This window comes from Xiphophorus hellerii, chromosome 5 (assembly GCF_003331165.1).
Source record: "Xiphophorus hellerii strain 12219 chromosome 5, Xiphophorus_hellerii-4.1, whole genome shotgun sequence".
In the NCBI taxonomy this organism is placed as follows: domain Eukaryota; kingdom Metazoa; phylum Chordata; class Actinopteri; order Cyprinodontiformes; family Poeciliidae; genus Xiphophorus; species Xiphophorus hellerii.
In genome coordinates this window covers 28,914,810-28,930,352 of record NC_045676.1, presented here as the reverse complement: position 1 = coordinate 28,930,352, position 15,543 = coordinate 28,914,810, and the positions used below count along the sequence as shown (strand labels likewise).

The following is a 15,543-nucleotide window of genomic DNA, read 5'->3' as shown; positions in this document are numbered from 1 at the left end:
ATCCAAGTAGACGAAATGAACGGAGGCTCGCAGAGGGGCAGAAAGCATCCTGAACCAGTTTACCTTTTATTACGCCGGTTCAGCTCCTGTTCTGTTGTATCTCATCATTTCAACTCTTTTTCAGAGGGATCTGCTTTAACCTTGTTTTAGTAAATCTGTCTATTTGCAAATAAATCAAGTATGTGATTTTTAAAAATTTTTTTACTTCAGAGGTATTTCAGCCATCATGTCTGTCCGTGTCAGAGGTCGCACCGTCTGCGGATGCTCTTCTTAGGCTGCAGATATCACATTGTTAGTTATAATAGATGTTTATTGGCATTCCCAAATAATAAAGTCTGAGATATGTACAATAAATGTTTCAAAATGTTTGGGTATCTTCCGATGAAACAGAAAGGTATGATCAAACCAAAGGTTATGGCCCTTATGAAGGATTTATTTTATGCTGACTTAATGGAGCTTCAGTGGAAAAACTGATGTCTTATCTAGGAGGTGATTTTTTTGTGTGTGTGTCGTGTTGAAGAACAATTATAATTTTTCACTCTTGTCTGGTTTATGTTGTATTACCAGTTGACTTCAGAGTAGCAAATGTTTGAGAAATTTATATTCCAGAATACTTGCTTCTCATTCACAACTTTGTGATATGTTCATTGCAATAATGATCATATCACAAACATTAAGCATTTTAAATTTGCAACTGCAGCTTCGTCGTTGTTGCTACTATGCAGCTGGCAACCCAAAAAGACAACAAAGAGGCATTTACATTTTGTCAGTCTCATTTATTTTGTGTTTTAATTTATGCATGTGTCGTTTCTTTTTGTCTTTTGTCAATCCCAGTATATTTTTTTAAAAAATAGAATAGAATAGAATTCTAAAAAGATGGCATATGAAGTAGGTGACATACTCCATCAACTGTATAGCTTACCTATAGACATTTTGTTAATTATTTCTGTCATTATCTTTGCATATTTGTATTGCTGCATGTGTGTGATTCCACATAAGATTAAAGGTCAAAACAAAGATTTTTTTTTGGTTTTGTTTCCTTTTTGTTGCACAAATGTTTGACACCAATTTCGTTTGATTTGGGTAATGGGAGAGGGGTTGACCTGTTGACATTTTAACTTCCACCAATATCTTCAAAGCAAAAGTAGCACAAGCAAACATTTTTGCAGCACACATTTAGCTAATAAGTTGACTGGCACCAATTCTGATTGGTTTGAAGAAGTGGAGGGGGGCTGGTTGAACTTTCGAGACCTCTGGAAATATTTATTAAAAACACACACAGAAATGTTGCTCTACAAACCAGGATAAGTGGAGCACAAACGTTTCACAGCAGTTTTGTTGGCGGGGTCCTTTTGATGAAGGGTCTCTTTACAAGTAACAGAATTTTAAGTGAGGTTATCCAACTTTATTGACATCACTTTGACCTTTTTAGAGTTTAAACTCGTTTTTCTCCTCATTTATTTATTTATTTACTAGTCTCAGATCTTATACGACGTGGAGGGGTGGTTCCGTTCACGTCCACGTCCTAGTTAAACCACGTGACGTAATGTAGCACAAGAATACAAGGTATAGACAAATCGTGTCAATAGAAACTTTAGACACTGTTAATAACATTTTTGACTGAAGAGCCGCCATAAATCATGTTTTCCCCTCACTGGCCTGCGGGATATATTTATTCCAGCTGTAGAACAAATCATTTGTTGTTCTTCAGTTTGTGACGGCTCCGTCCGAACCCTCCGTGATATTGCAAACCAGGAAGTGGCAGCTTCCCAACGTCTACGACAAGCTGGCTGGTAGTTCACACAATGAAAGAACTTATACATTGGAAAGCATAAAAGACGGTGTTGTTATTTAACAACGAAGTAGGTCATTTGTGCGGCTGAGCGTCGTTTTTGAAGATAAATTTCATTGTAACGATTCGAAACCGGAAGGACTGCTAGCAAGCTTGTTGTTTAGCTATCTGGCAGAATTGTCGACAGCTAACAGTCAACGTTAGCAGGTGTTGTGATGGCTGTGCCGCACATACAGTTGTCCGTTGCAGTAATTTTACTCTTAGTGCTGCTGTCGGGGTGTAACGCGAGGATACACAAGCTCAGGCTAGAGGTGAGTGCGTAACACTGTTTTGGTTTAGAGCAGTGCTTCTCAAATAGTGGGGCGCCCCCCCCCCCCCGGGGGGACGCGTTTGACCTCGGGGAACATGCTTTTTTATTTATTTTTTTGATTTTTTTTTAACTGTCCTAGAATAAAGTGCAATTGCACCTCCACTACATTAGGGGGCAGTGGCGCTCTCATTGGCAGAGTGTGCGCAGGGAGCATTCACTCGGTGGTGTAGGGGTTTGAGCGCTTTGCACATAGTATGAAGTGTAGACATGAAGTGTAGCAGACCCTCAAGTGACACCATGTAAAAATATTTAACAGGGATAAGAAGACAGGCGAAGAGAGACGGAGATAAAGAGACAAACGAAAGTCTCCCAAAAGCCAAGACGAGGAAATATGACGAAGCGTATGTAGCGCTTGGCTTCACTGTGACTACGGTGGGAGACGAGGAAAGACCGGTGTGCTTACTGTGTCTCTAAATGTTGGCAGCGGACAGCATGAAGCCAAATAAATGAAGGCGTCACTTAAAGACATTACACCCCAACCACGCTATATTTTAAGCAGCATATTTCATCACTGATGGGATTCTTTACAAAGTACTTCCCTGAAAACAGTTCCCAGTATGACTGGGTGAGAGATCCTTTTAATGCACCAGCTCCACCTGGTTTTAGCTCTGCAGAGGAGGAGCAGTTCATAGACATCACATCTGACTCCATATTGAGACTAAGTTTCACATCCCAGACACGGAGTGAATTCTGGCTGAATGTGGAGAAGCAATATCCACTCTTAGGACAAAGAGCTGTGCACATTCTTCTTCCATTTGCAACTTCTTACTTGTGTGAGACTGGCTTCTCTGCTGTTGCTGCTCTGAAAAGCAAATCCAGGTCCCGGCTACACATTGAGCAGGAGCTGAGAGTTGCTGTGTCCTGCTTCAAACCCCGCTTCGAAAAGCTGTGCATTGCAAAACGTGCTCCTTGTAGCCATTAATCCAGACATCATCTTTGATTTAAAAAATCAGCACAAATTATTTTATATATTTTTGTTTTGCAGGTTAAAGTTTTTTTTTATATATATATAGTTTAATATAGTGCTCCTGAGTTAATGTTGGTGATCAGTTTGAATGCATTATTATTTATTGATTTTATGTAATTTTATTTTTCAGTATCATATGGTTTGACATGGTCAGTCAAAAAATGTTAATAGTTTAATTAAGGATTTAATTTTATTTTTGAATTTCAGATGCACTTTAAATCTTTTCTGTTACAGTTAATAAAGCTATTCTTTGTTGTAAGTTGGTCCATATTTCTTTCTTTCTTTATTCTCTTATACGTTAATAAGGATACAGTGTTATGCAGAGGTGTACTTATAACAATTTTATAGACAATGTAACGTTTAGAGTTATGTCAGCGTTAACCCGGGTAGCTTATGCTAACGCCATGAACATTGACGTTGCTTCAATAAACCCACAGCGTGTTGATTACATTCAATGGCATAAAACATGTTAACACAGTGTCACACTGCTGTATTTATGTCAAATATGTATGTGTTTGTGAAGGAGATTATGCAGTAGCAAGCTTCGGCTGTGGCCATTTCATGGTTTCTAGAAAACCTGAACTTTGTTTGTAGGCTCAAAATTTCTAAAGGTCAAACCAAAACTGAGTCACTGTGATTATGAATGTATTAAATTGCAATTTGTGATCTTTAAAATGTTTATGTTTGTGGAAAAAGTAACCGATTAAACAAGAAAAAGCGGCGCCTGTTTGGCATGTGGACAACATTTATATCGGGTCAAATGTGACAGTGGGCATGTTAGCGCCGTGCAAATTGTTCTGCGTCAAAACAAACAATTTTAGCTGAAAAATCATTTAGAGTAAGCTTTAAATGATACTGATATCATGTGTTTACGTTATAAATTGAGACAGTCTCTCAATTTCCACAAAACGTTGGGACAAAAAAACCACCCAGACATTTCTTAAATATATCATATTTAGGTATTTCCATAAAGTATTTCACAAATGAGCTGAAATCAACATGAGAAATGTTGATTTTAGCTAATGGACTAAATTTGCTTCAACCGAAACCTTCAAATTTGTTTTTCGTTCATTCTGAGAGCCAATTATCTTATGTATGATTAAAGTATTTGTGATCACAAATCTTAAACTTGTTTTTTTTTTTTCAGAACGAGACACGGTTTGCCATTGACCTCAACAATTTTGGTTTCTTTGCAAATGGATTTCTGAATGTGAGTCTGTCCTCCCTGTGGATCAATGACACTGTGAACTACAACCTCTTCCCAGTAAGTCAGTTTGTTTTCATTTTCTTTCAGGTAAATATAAAGAAAAAGAAAAGTTGAAGGAAGCAGTAATAATTTTTTTCTGCCCATATTAGTTTTGCAGTGAGAACTCTAGTATGTTCTTTTAGGTCCTGGTTGAGAAATGATAATAATGAGGTAATTGATACAGTTTGTCTTTTCTTTATTGAATACATTTTCTCTTCATTTGTAAGACTGGTGTAATTTACTCACTGCTCAGTTTTGAAATGCTTGATTACACAGTGCTGAAAAGAGGAAACCTCTGTTTGTTCTGTGACCCAAACTACTTTTTTGCAATTTATTTAAGATACTTTTTGCTGTAGGCCATAGTAGATACAAAGGGAGCACTTTTCTGCCAAAAATTTCAGATATTTTGCGATTAATCTCAGAAATTTGCTAGAAAAAAAACTTTGAAGTTTCTGAGTTTGAAAAATCATAAATTTTACTAAAGAAAACGACTTTCAGAAGTCGAAACTTTTTGATTGAGAAAACCATGCTCATCTGAAATGGGCTTCTACACGACATCTCTTACATAAAGAAGTGATTTTTATCACTAAGCTGCACACAGTAATTGCTTTTTATTATATTTTTTAATTTACTGATATTTGTAGATGCTCTCGTGGAACAAACAGCAGAGAACATAGTAAAAATAAGATTTCCGGGGCGTGCTGTGGTGGCGCAGGGGGTTAGCACGTCCCACGTTAGGAGGCCTTAGTCTTCGACGCGGACGTCGCGGGTTCGACTCCCGGTCCCGACGACCTTTGCCGCATGTCTTCCCCCCTCTCCTTCCCTGTTTCCTGTCAGCCTACTGTCGAAAAAATACGAGCCACTAGTGCCGCAAAAACTCTTCGGAGAAAAAAATGGGAAAAAAAAAAAAAAGATTTCCAATAATATAATAATAATATTTTACATTAATTGAAAGTTGAGACAAAAATAAATCGGAATTCTCCTAACAAATGTTTCATGATAAACAATACAAGAAATGCCCACCTGTGCTGTCACAATAAGCAATAAATCAGTGAATCATATGATAAATTATAATTGTCTGGGACAATTTATCATCCAGAAAAATGTATATTGACGGGCCTAACCACAACTAATCATAGGTTTTCTCTGACTATTGATGGAAATAAATGCCAGTCATATCAAAAGCTGATTCATGTCCACATTGTTGTCTGCTTTAGGTTGGCTTCAGCCTGTCCAGGTCTCGAGTTAATGGGGTGTTGTCGTACACAGTGAGTACCCGCCTTCATAATTAAACATCTGGTTTTCTACAGCTCTCAAACAGTATTCTGTTTAGTAAAACATATCCTCGATAATATATTATCTGTTCAACGTTATTCATTTCTAATTTTTTTTTTACCGGAGATGGTGAGAGTCTTGTTGTGTTCTCCGTAGGCGGAGGAGACCGAGACGTGCCCGCCCACGAAGACCACCAACGACGAACCTCTCATTCTTTTTCTCATTGACAGCAAGCATCTGGGGTGTGTGTTGTTTTAGGTTCATAAGTTCCTAATGTGTCACAGCTATGTGCGAAGGTTAAGAGTTTGACTTCTGTCCTTCTAGGGTCAACGTGAGCTCCATGGGCGTTCAGGATAACTTCCTGATTGCCAAAGCCAAGTCGGATGAACCTAAAGGTTTGTGTTGCTGATTCTAACGCCTCCTCAAATTAGCTGCTGCAGAGTGAATGACGCCATTGTTCTAAAGTGACTAAAGTTAATCTTGATGTGTTTCTATGCCTCCATTTCTGTTGTTTAGAAAAAAAGAAGGTTACAAAGAGGGCTGCTGACGATTCAAATGGGAAACCAGCAAAGCCAGACACAAAACAAGATGATAATATAGAGATCCCAGGAGGTCAGGAAAATGTACCACCAGCAAATGAAAAGTCAAACCCTGTTGAGGATGCTAAGAAACCGGAGGAAACTACATTCCTGGTGAGATTTTTTTAGTTTTTCTTGTGGATACATTATTGTGCAGTTTGTTCTTTAAATCAGCGTCTTAACTGGAATTTCTTGCAGCTGAACAATTCAGTCAACCCGATTTTAGCCCTGGACAAAAGGAATGGCTTATACAACTTCAGCGTAAGTGCCCTTTTCTCTTCATTTAGACAACTTTTGGCAGCGTTTGGTTGGCTTTGCTCGTTGATGTATTTTACAGGATTGGACATCTACAGTATGTGATTGATGTAAATCAATGGTGCATGGCGTTACATGCAACATTGCTACAGACTGAGTCAGGAATATCGCTGGTCGGGAAAATGACCAGCAAAAAAAATCTGAAAAAGGGTTTCTCTTTTAATTGTCTTCAAATGTAATGACATCATAGACAAGAAAACGTTACATCCAATAGAGAAGAATGAACCGACTGAAAAATATGACCCAAAAGAATATAAAGATATCTATGGAGCATCGGGAGTGAATAAATTAAACTTTTGTTTTACACTCCTAGAATTTATTTAAGGGCTAAAATGATGGATTTTGCAAGTCATTATATACCCTGTAACTCTAAAATAAGGCAACCGAAACACCCACTCTCTGATAGGTCATTGGTGGAGTTCAAATTAGTTAATCAACCACCATTAAGTTCAGACAACCAATTATTAATAATTGCAAAATAAACATCAAGCCAGATACATGATACTGTAACAAACTGAATGTTGTGCTTCATAGTTTTTACGTACTTTTTATGGGGGGAAATGTTTATGTGTTCTTTGGTTCCTGATACCCATGAATGTAATCTCTGCTCTGTCAGCTTGCAGAGCTTTTGTCTTATTGTTGCTATGGCAATGGGTCTGTGTGTGATTGCCTCATTTGTCCGTAGAACATGGCGATATACATGACGATCGTCATTTAGGATGAAAGTTTTCATAAACTATAGAAGCAATAGTTGGTTAAACTTGAACATACTATGCCTTCTACAGCCGCAATTATGTAAAATTAAATTATTCACCAATATAAAAAACAGATCCACTTAGTCTTCTCTCAGAAAGCAAAATATTTATAGATTCAAATCCAGGAAGAACATATAGTTTACAAATCAGAAGATCTGCAATTTTCTCATCTTTGATAAGCCATTTTATAGATATCAGGTTAGAATTAAGGATGCCATTTTTGTGACCGCTTCCTGCTCATCCTGCATTGGAACAGTATGGTTTTGTGGACGTGACTCGTTGCGTAGCAATGGCGGCTAAAGGAGCGCATCACTTGCTGCAGCGGCTGATAAGCGCCGTCCAATCCAGTGATGCGTATCGATTGTTGTGCCGTCTGGTTTAATGTCTCTCCTCCTCTACAGTTCCGCCTGGTCATTGGCCCAAAGGATCAGGGTCTGTACAGCCTGAAGTTCCACTACTGTCGGAACAAGGTGGCCGGAGTCAAGCTGCCTTATGCCTTGACGGTGAGTCAACGAGCGTTGGCGATGCTCTGCCAGCCCTCAGGTGTCTGATAGGTGTTCATTTAACATTTTCTCCCTCCACCTCCCTGCAGTTGGATGTGGTAGAGATGAACCCAGGGAGCTTCCTGTCTGCAGCCGAAATCCCTTTACCTCGTCTTTACATACGTATGGCCGGAGTCTTCTTCGCTACTGCTATGGTGTGGGTCTACATGCTCATGAAGCACAGGTACATGGCATGAACTACACTCAAATTGTGATTTCTTTTACATCCCAGAGGTTCTGTCATATCATGGTGGACACAAAAATGTCGCTACATGTGTTAATCCTTCTTTTTTATCTAACTATTGAATCTCCTTATTTTTGTTGTTTGCTCTGATTAGGACAATGCAAACATTCACATTGTCACTGATTAGGTTCTTTTTATCTTTCTTAATGTCATTCTGTGTTTTTTGTCTTTTATCCAAAGCAAAAAGGGGGTACTGTTCTTGGTCTCTTTATTGAGTTTAAAACTTTAGCATCATGCTAACCACACAGACCACAAAGTTAGCTAGATGGTTAACTAGCATAAACCCAAGATTCTCAGGTTGTTTACCTTTCGGAGGGTTTGCACCTGCAGGGCACAGGAGATTCCCACACCCAAACCAAACAAGCACACAGTCTTGAATTGTAAAAGGCCGTTAAGGATTAAGGAGTGACTCATCTCCGCAACCATCTTACTAACTTTAAATATGAAGTTTTTTTCTCATCTGCTTCTTTACAGACACAATGTGTTTAAGATCCACTGGCTGATGGCTGCACTGGCATTCACCAAGTCCACATCTTTAGTTTTCCACAGTGTAGGTCACTGTGCTAGTAATTCTCTTCACGTTCTCAACAACAGCTTGAGGTATTTTCTGTTTTATCACAACAGACAAAGTAGTTTATGTGTCCATGGCTTCTGTTTTTCACAGATCAACTACCACTTTATCAACATCGAGGGTCATCCTATCGAAGGCTGGGCCGTCATGTATTATATCACACACCTGTAAGTTATTTCTGCTGGATTTTTTTTAATTAGAGATGCACTGGTGTGAAAATTTTAGCTGACATACATATTCTCTACCATGAAAAAAATGGACCACACCACTGAAATGGCCTCTCTGCTGAAGTTGAACACTCTCTCTCACATGGCCAAACAAATACCTGAAATATAGTTTGGAAAATACCGTATATCATGAATGTGAGTCACAGTTCTTTTTAAATAGAGTCCAGATTGACACGTATATGTTTTTTTTCCTCTTCATGACACATTTTTTTGACTTAAGCTGCTTACACTCCGAAGTGACCCATAGTCCGGAGAATATGGTAAAAGTCCGTTATTACATCGGCACACTTTTAATTTGGGCCAATATCAGAATGTCAAAAAATGACGAACATCGTCCGATACCAATGTTGATCCTGATATGTCATTCATCTCTAGTTTGAATCCTATTTGTTTTTAACATTCTGTATTAATACTCCTGTATTTGTCAGGCTGAAGGGGGCGCTCCTGTTCATCACTCTGGCACTAATTGGGATGGGCTGGGCTTTCATTAAATACGCCCTCTCTTACAAAGAGAAGATGATCTTCGTAATAGTAATCCCTCTGCAGGTATTGTGTGTGTGTGTGTGTGCGCGCGCGCGTTTGCTTCTAATACCTTGTGGGGACCATTTTCCTGACATATACCATGTTGTGGGGACACACTGCTCTTTGTGGGGACCGAAGCCTGGTCCCCACAAGGGGAAACACTGTTTTTGGGTCAGGGGTCAGATTTAGGACTAATGTGTGAATTGAGTTTTGGTTAGGGTTTGGTATGTAATGGGTAGGGTTAGGGTCAAAGTAAGGGTAAAGTTTAGGCTGTAGAAATGAATGGAAGTCAATGGAAAGTCCCCGCAAAGATAGCTGAGCAAATGTGTGTTTGTTTGTAATACTTTGTGGGAACCATGTTCCTGACACATACGACGTTGTGGGGACCAAAGCCTGGTTCCCACAAGGGGAAATGCTGTTTTTGGGTCAGGTTTAGGACTAAGGTGTGAATTGAATTTTGGTTAAAGTTAGATACATAATGGTTTAGGCTGTAAGTGGTAAGTGTAATGTTTCAACTGTAGATATGAATGGAAGTCTTTGGAATCTCCCCACAAAGATAGCCACACAAACGTGTGTGTGTTTGGGAACCTGCATATAGTTTGAAGTTTGTGCCTTTCTAATATATCTGTGTGTGTGTTTGTGTGTGTATGTGTGTGTCTTCCTACCAGGTGCTGGCAAATGTTGCCTATATCATCATCGAGTCGACAGAGGAAGGCTCCAGTGAGTACTATCTGTGGAAGGAGATCCTCTTCCTGGTGGACCTCATCTGCTGCGGAGCCATCCTGTTCCCCGTCGTCTGGTCAGTGTGATGTGTAGCCTGAAGAGGCCGTGTTAACTGTAGATCTAGTTTTGTTCTTTAACACAAGGGATGCATCGGTGCACATTTTTCACTACCATTTCAGATTTAGTGCTTAAAACACTTAAAACATTTCTGGGTTTTGTTTTTAACACAGACATAAATGTGCTGAATTACAAATGTATTTGATAACTGTGCAGCAGTACAGCTCACTTAAATATACCAATAGCTTCACAAGCTAATGTAAAACTTTAATTTGTTCAGTCAGTGCAATTAGGAGTATAGCAGCCAATGTGAAGTAAATAATAAACTGACACTGACTAAAATAGTAGGTTAGTGAAACATGCAAAAATCCAACTCCAACAAACTTTCTTTCAAATTGTTCAGAAAGTGCAGTTAGAAATTCTAAATATAATGTAAAATAATAAAGCATAACGTCGCTCAGACCATAAGTCATAGAATTAGCCTGAATACATCTGGCCTTATGGATCATGAACATCACTGATACCCGATCTAGATTTTTTTTATTTTTCAATATCGGTACCAATACAGATATTAACATTGGATTGGTGCATCTCTAATTAACACAGAGTACTACAACACGTTGTTTGGACTTTGAATTCAGTAACCAGAGATGAGGTCAGAGGTCAGTTGTCAAAAAGAGAAGTGGCCATAAAAGGGTTTCACTAATTTCACACAAAAACTAAACTGATGCAGTCTTTAGCATATTTTGTTAGCCGTTATCATTGCTAACCAACTGGAGTGTCGTTTGGCGTCATAGAAGCCTGAATAACCAACCAACTTACCTTTGTGAAAACATAGTCTCCTTTTAAACTGCTTTTTTATTTTGTGCTTTCTCTCAATTCAATTCTGAACACTGAAAATAGCTAACTTTGAGTCTGTTACCATTAGTAGAAATTGCTACTGTTAGCATCCTGTTAGCACTTAGGTAGATGCTGTCAGTGATCAGAAAATGATCGAATTTTTGAGTTTTCTGACTGAAGGACAACTCATAAGGGTAATAATGTGGAAAAACTGTTTCTCACTTTGACAGTAATGTGTTCTACCTTTTAAATTCCCAATATGCCTATAATTATTAACAAACTGATAGATTTGTAGAAGCTTTACAGAACTGATAAGTCATTAAAATATACCCTATTAATACAGTCTTTAACAGTACAGAAATTTTTGTTTTTACTAACCATATGATTATAGAAACTTTTTTGGTGAAATATTGATTTTACTTTGGGAAAACATGGAATTAAAATGGAGAAGCTAAGAAAAAAATTAAATTTTGATTTATAAGAATATCTAAAACTTTGAAGAAAATGGAAATGATAGACTATATTTGTCTACATCCAAGTTTAATGTGACATTGATCTGACTTTGTGTAGGTAATTAAGACTTTTTGATAAATAAATTCAGCTTATTTGTAAGTAAGCTAGCAGAGTTCTGCACAGAGTAATTGTCTCGGAACCTGAAAGTTGTGGGTTCGATTCCAGTTTCCTCCTGGGGGTCGGAGGTTAACCTCTAATTGCACATCGGTGTATGAATGTGTGACTGGTCGGCTGTGACTTAAATTTTCACCGATGTAGCAAAGTGTTATTTTGACCTGATAAAACATTTAAGTATCTTTAGATTGACGTGTTTTCTCATCTTTCTGTCGCCAGGTCCATGCGTCTCTTAAAAGGTGGGCTGGTTTTTCCCTGAGTTAAGTGAACGCATCACCATGTTTGTCTTTTTTGCTCTAAACTTGGATTTTGTTTCTTCCAGCTGCCAAAAACCTGGAGAAGCTCAAGCTGTTCAAGCATTACTACGTCATGGTGAGAGAGACGCCTCAGCAGTGCTGACCAGAGCTCAGTTTGTCCTACAAAAATGTCTTTTTTTCCTGGCAGCTGTAAAACTAGATTACCCAAACAAAAATAGAGTTAGTTTTGATGAAGGTGCTATTTTTCAGTTTTAGTTAAAACAAAAAAGCAAAAAAATTAACCTATTCATCTTTGAACAGAACACTTTTATCAAATTACAACATCTCCCGGTAACATTTGCCAGGATTTTAAAGGAAGCGCCAAATCATTAATCCTGTTTCAACAGTCTGATTTTCTGCCTTTAATTAAATCTTTATTGTAGATCGTTTGCTACATCTTCGTCACGAGGATCATAGCCATTTTGATGAAGATCACAATGTCCTTCCAGTGGCAGTGGTGTTATGAGGTAAGACTCCAAGAGTCTTTTAATTAAATTTTTATCATTTAATTTCTGTTTGGGACCAATAGAGTATTTTCTTCAGCCTGCTGCTCTGTAGGCTGACATTTCTGTACTTAATTGTTTTATAGTCTTCTATTAATATTCAGCTGTTCAGAGAAACTGAATTTGGGATTGTCTTCAGTAAAAAACAGACTAGGGCTAAAATGATTAATTGGATTAATTGTGATTAATCAGTTATTCAAATAATTGTCAACAAATTTAACAATTGATTAATTAACTGGATATACAGACTAAAAAAATAAGTCAATATGCTGAATGAACTTAACATATTCAGAGCAGCAATTAAGCTAAAATTGTGCAGTATAATGTATAGGATAAAAAAAACATCTGTAAATATGTTGTACCCAGAACTCCTAAAGTGGTGAAATTTGACTTTGAACTGGTTCAAATTCACTAAATGATTCTGTTACTGCATTTAAGCAACAAAATGCTTTTTTTTATTATATAAGAAGTAATTTTTCATTTCCATCTTGTAGCTCATTTCAAATATTGTGTAAAAAATCGCTTAAGTGATTAAATGAAAAATCCGATTAATTGATTAATCATCAAAAATAATTGACTACTAAATTAGTCGTCAATTGCAGCCCTAAAATAAACACTAAAAAAAGTGAAAAAATCTTTACTGAGATGATTTGAGTTGACTGAGGTCTCACTGTAAAACACACACCTTCCTCTGGTCCTCAGTTTCTGGTGGAAGTGTCCACTCTGATCTTCTTTGTGCTGACTGGCTACAAGTTCCGACCGGCGTCCAACAACCCGTACCTGCAGCCCCCGCTGAACGAAGAGGACGTGGAGAAGGATGAAGTGTGAGTGTGTCAGAGGTGGAGCTACACCGATCCCGTATTAATATCTGTATCGGCTCCGATATTGGAAAAGAATTCTATATCGGGTATCAATGACAATGTGCCCGGTCCATAAGGACTGTTACGTTTTATTATTTATTTTACGTTATGTTTAGAATTTCTAATTTCTTTTCTGAACCATTTGAAAGAAAGTTTGTCGCAGTTTATTTTCTACATGTTTGATCAAGCCTGTGAAGCTACTGGTGTATTTAATGGTGCTGTTCTGGTGCAGAGTTGTCAAAAGAATGAATAGTTCAGTACATTTATGTCTGTTTAAAAAAAACAAACGAAAGGTTTAAGTAGTGCTGTCAATCGATTAAAATTCAAATCTGCACTTTATTGCTGTGATTAATCATGACTAATCATCATGCTCAACTTTGTGGCTTGAAATGTAAAAATGCACATTTTCCTAAAATTGTTAAAGAAAGTCTTTTATTGTCTCAAACAAACAAGTGTAGCGGTTCAATAGAAGTTTGGGCAGCATTGTTTTTCTGTATGAGCTCAAACTAACCCTCAGATGTCGGTAGTGCAAGTGGAAAAAGTGGATCCTAGTTTTATTCATTTGTTTTGTATCTAAAATGATCCCAGTCTAACATGAAGCATTCTCCTCTATTTTTTTTAATTTTTTTGTCTGTGTGTGCAGAGTGACAGAGTCGGGCGCTCTGGAGGGAATCTCTAAAGTTAAGAAGACGTCTAACGGACGCGAGCGCCAGAAAGAGCCCACTCTGTGAGCAGGAGGCTGAGTGGGTGGGGGGGACCAGCCGGGGTCGGGGTGGGGGCTCATATGGACCAAGACCCCCCACCACCACTTCTGCTGACGGCTCTCTGTTCAAAACTCTTCAAGTGGTTGCAAAGCTTCATGCCCACTGTCTGGCTATGCAAAACATAAAAACAACAACAAAAAAGATGGCTAACATGACGGAGGTTGTCCATTTTCTTTGGGGGTGCTCCACCCAAAACCTGAAGAGCTCCAGGAGGGTTTATTTTTCCATTTCTTTTTTTTCTGGATGGGTGGGAAAATGGAACACAGCTCTGAAATTCTTTTTTTTTCTACTCTGTTTCTCTCCAATGCTTGTTATTATTATTATTATTATTATTATTATTATTATTACAGTGAACCCTCGTTTTTCATGGGGGTTGCGTTCCAAAAAGAACCCGTGATAGGCGAAATCCGTGAAGTAGCTACCTTTGTTTTTTACAATTGTTATACAGCATAATTAAATACTCTACATTGAAACCAAAGAACAAAAACTGTTTTCAGGCCTAAGCATTTTTTTTAAACAAATAGAACGTTTTCTTACAAATAACTAGAGTAAAACAATCATTTTAATCATCAATACGAATACAGTAGGACAAATTGTGACTCGTGTATTTCGCTGTTCCTGTGGCTGTGACGCTGCCGCCTGACTCCGCTCTCTAGTGTCTTTTTCTTCTGAAGCCTGTGTGGTGCAGGTGTGTTTTTTTGAGAGAAGAACATAGTTATCAGTAGTTGTTGTCGCTCTTTTTTCTTCTGGGCAAAAATATTTGCCAAAATTTGCCAAGGTGTATTACGTATATTTTAATACCGTAACGTTATTGGCACATTACAGTATATAGAGAAGAAGCGCGGAGACTGTTTATCCAATCAGGACGCAGAACACAATACACTGTGGAAAAAAAACTGCGCAAAAAACTCTGCAAAGCAGCGAGGCCGGGAGAGGTCAACCGTGTTACAGCGAGGGTTCACAGTATAGACAAAGACTCGGATGTGTTTATGCCGGCTATGTAAAAACGGTACTTCTGCAGGTAGCATCTTTTTTTATTTTTTTATTTTTTCTGTAACATGGAACTAACGTAATGTGACACAAATCTAGGTTTCCCTCATTTGGATGCAATAGCCCATTCTCAGGTGAAAAGACAAAAAAAAAGAAAAATTGATGTTATGGAGGAAACAGAGCTTCGTTTCCCACCAATCACACTGCACCGTACATGTTTTGCTCATTGATTTTTAGGTTGGAATAATCAACAGCAGGATGTTTTTTTTCTTCTTTTTTTTTCTCCGAAGAGTTTTTGCGGCGCTAGTGGCTTGTATTTTTTACGACAGTAAGCAGACAGGAGAGGGAGGAGGACATGCGGCAAAGGTCGCCGGGACTGGGAGTCGAACCCGCGACATCCGCGTTGAGGACCAAGGCCCCCAAACCAAACAAGTAAAATAAAATAAAAAATTAAAAAAACATCCTAGGGCGTGCTAACC

General features: G+C 38.2%; 1 protein-coding gene across 1 annotated transcript; it reads left to right on the top strand.

Annotated features, from left to right (window-relative positions):
- Positions 1-1,596: 1,596 nt before the first annotated feature.
- LOC116720467 (protein GPR108-like) lies at positions 1,597-14,262 on the top strand. The gene is made up of 18 exons (XM_032563757.1): positions 1,597-2,103; positions 4,277-4,393; positions 5,593-5,643; positions 5,807-5,892; positions 5,975-6,045; positions 6,167-6,342; positions 6,427-6,489; positions 7,700-7,801; positions 7,891-8,024; positions 8,559-8,634; positions 8,749-8,822; positions 9,311-9,428; positions 10,073-10,203; positions 11,871-11,890; positions 11,974-12,023; positions 12,331-12,414; positions 13,153-13,274; positions 13,954-14,262. The coding sequence occupies exons 1-18, from the start codon at positions 2,008-2,010 to the stop codon at positions 14,039-14,041; spliced, it is 1,659 nt and encodes a 552-aa protein (XP_032419648.1). The 5' UTR covers positions 1,597-2,007; the 3' UTR covers positions 14,042-14,262.
- Positions 14,263-15,543: the final 1,281 nt, after the last annotated feature.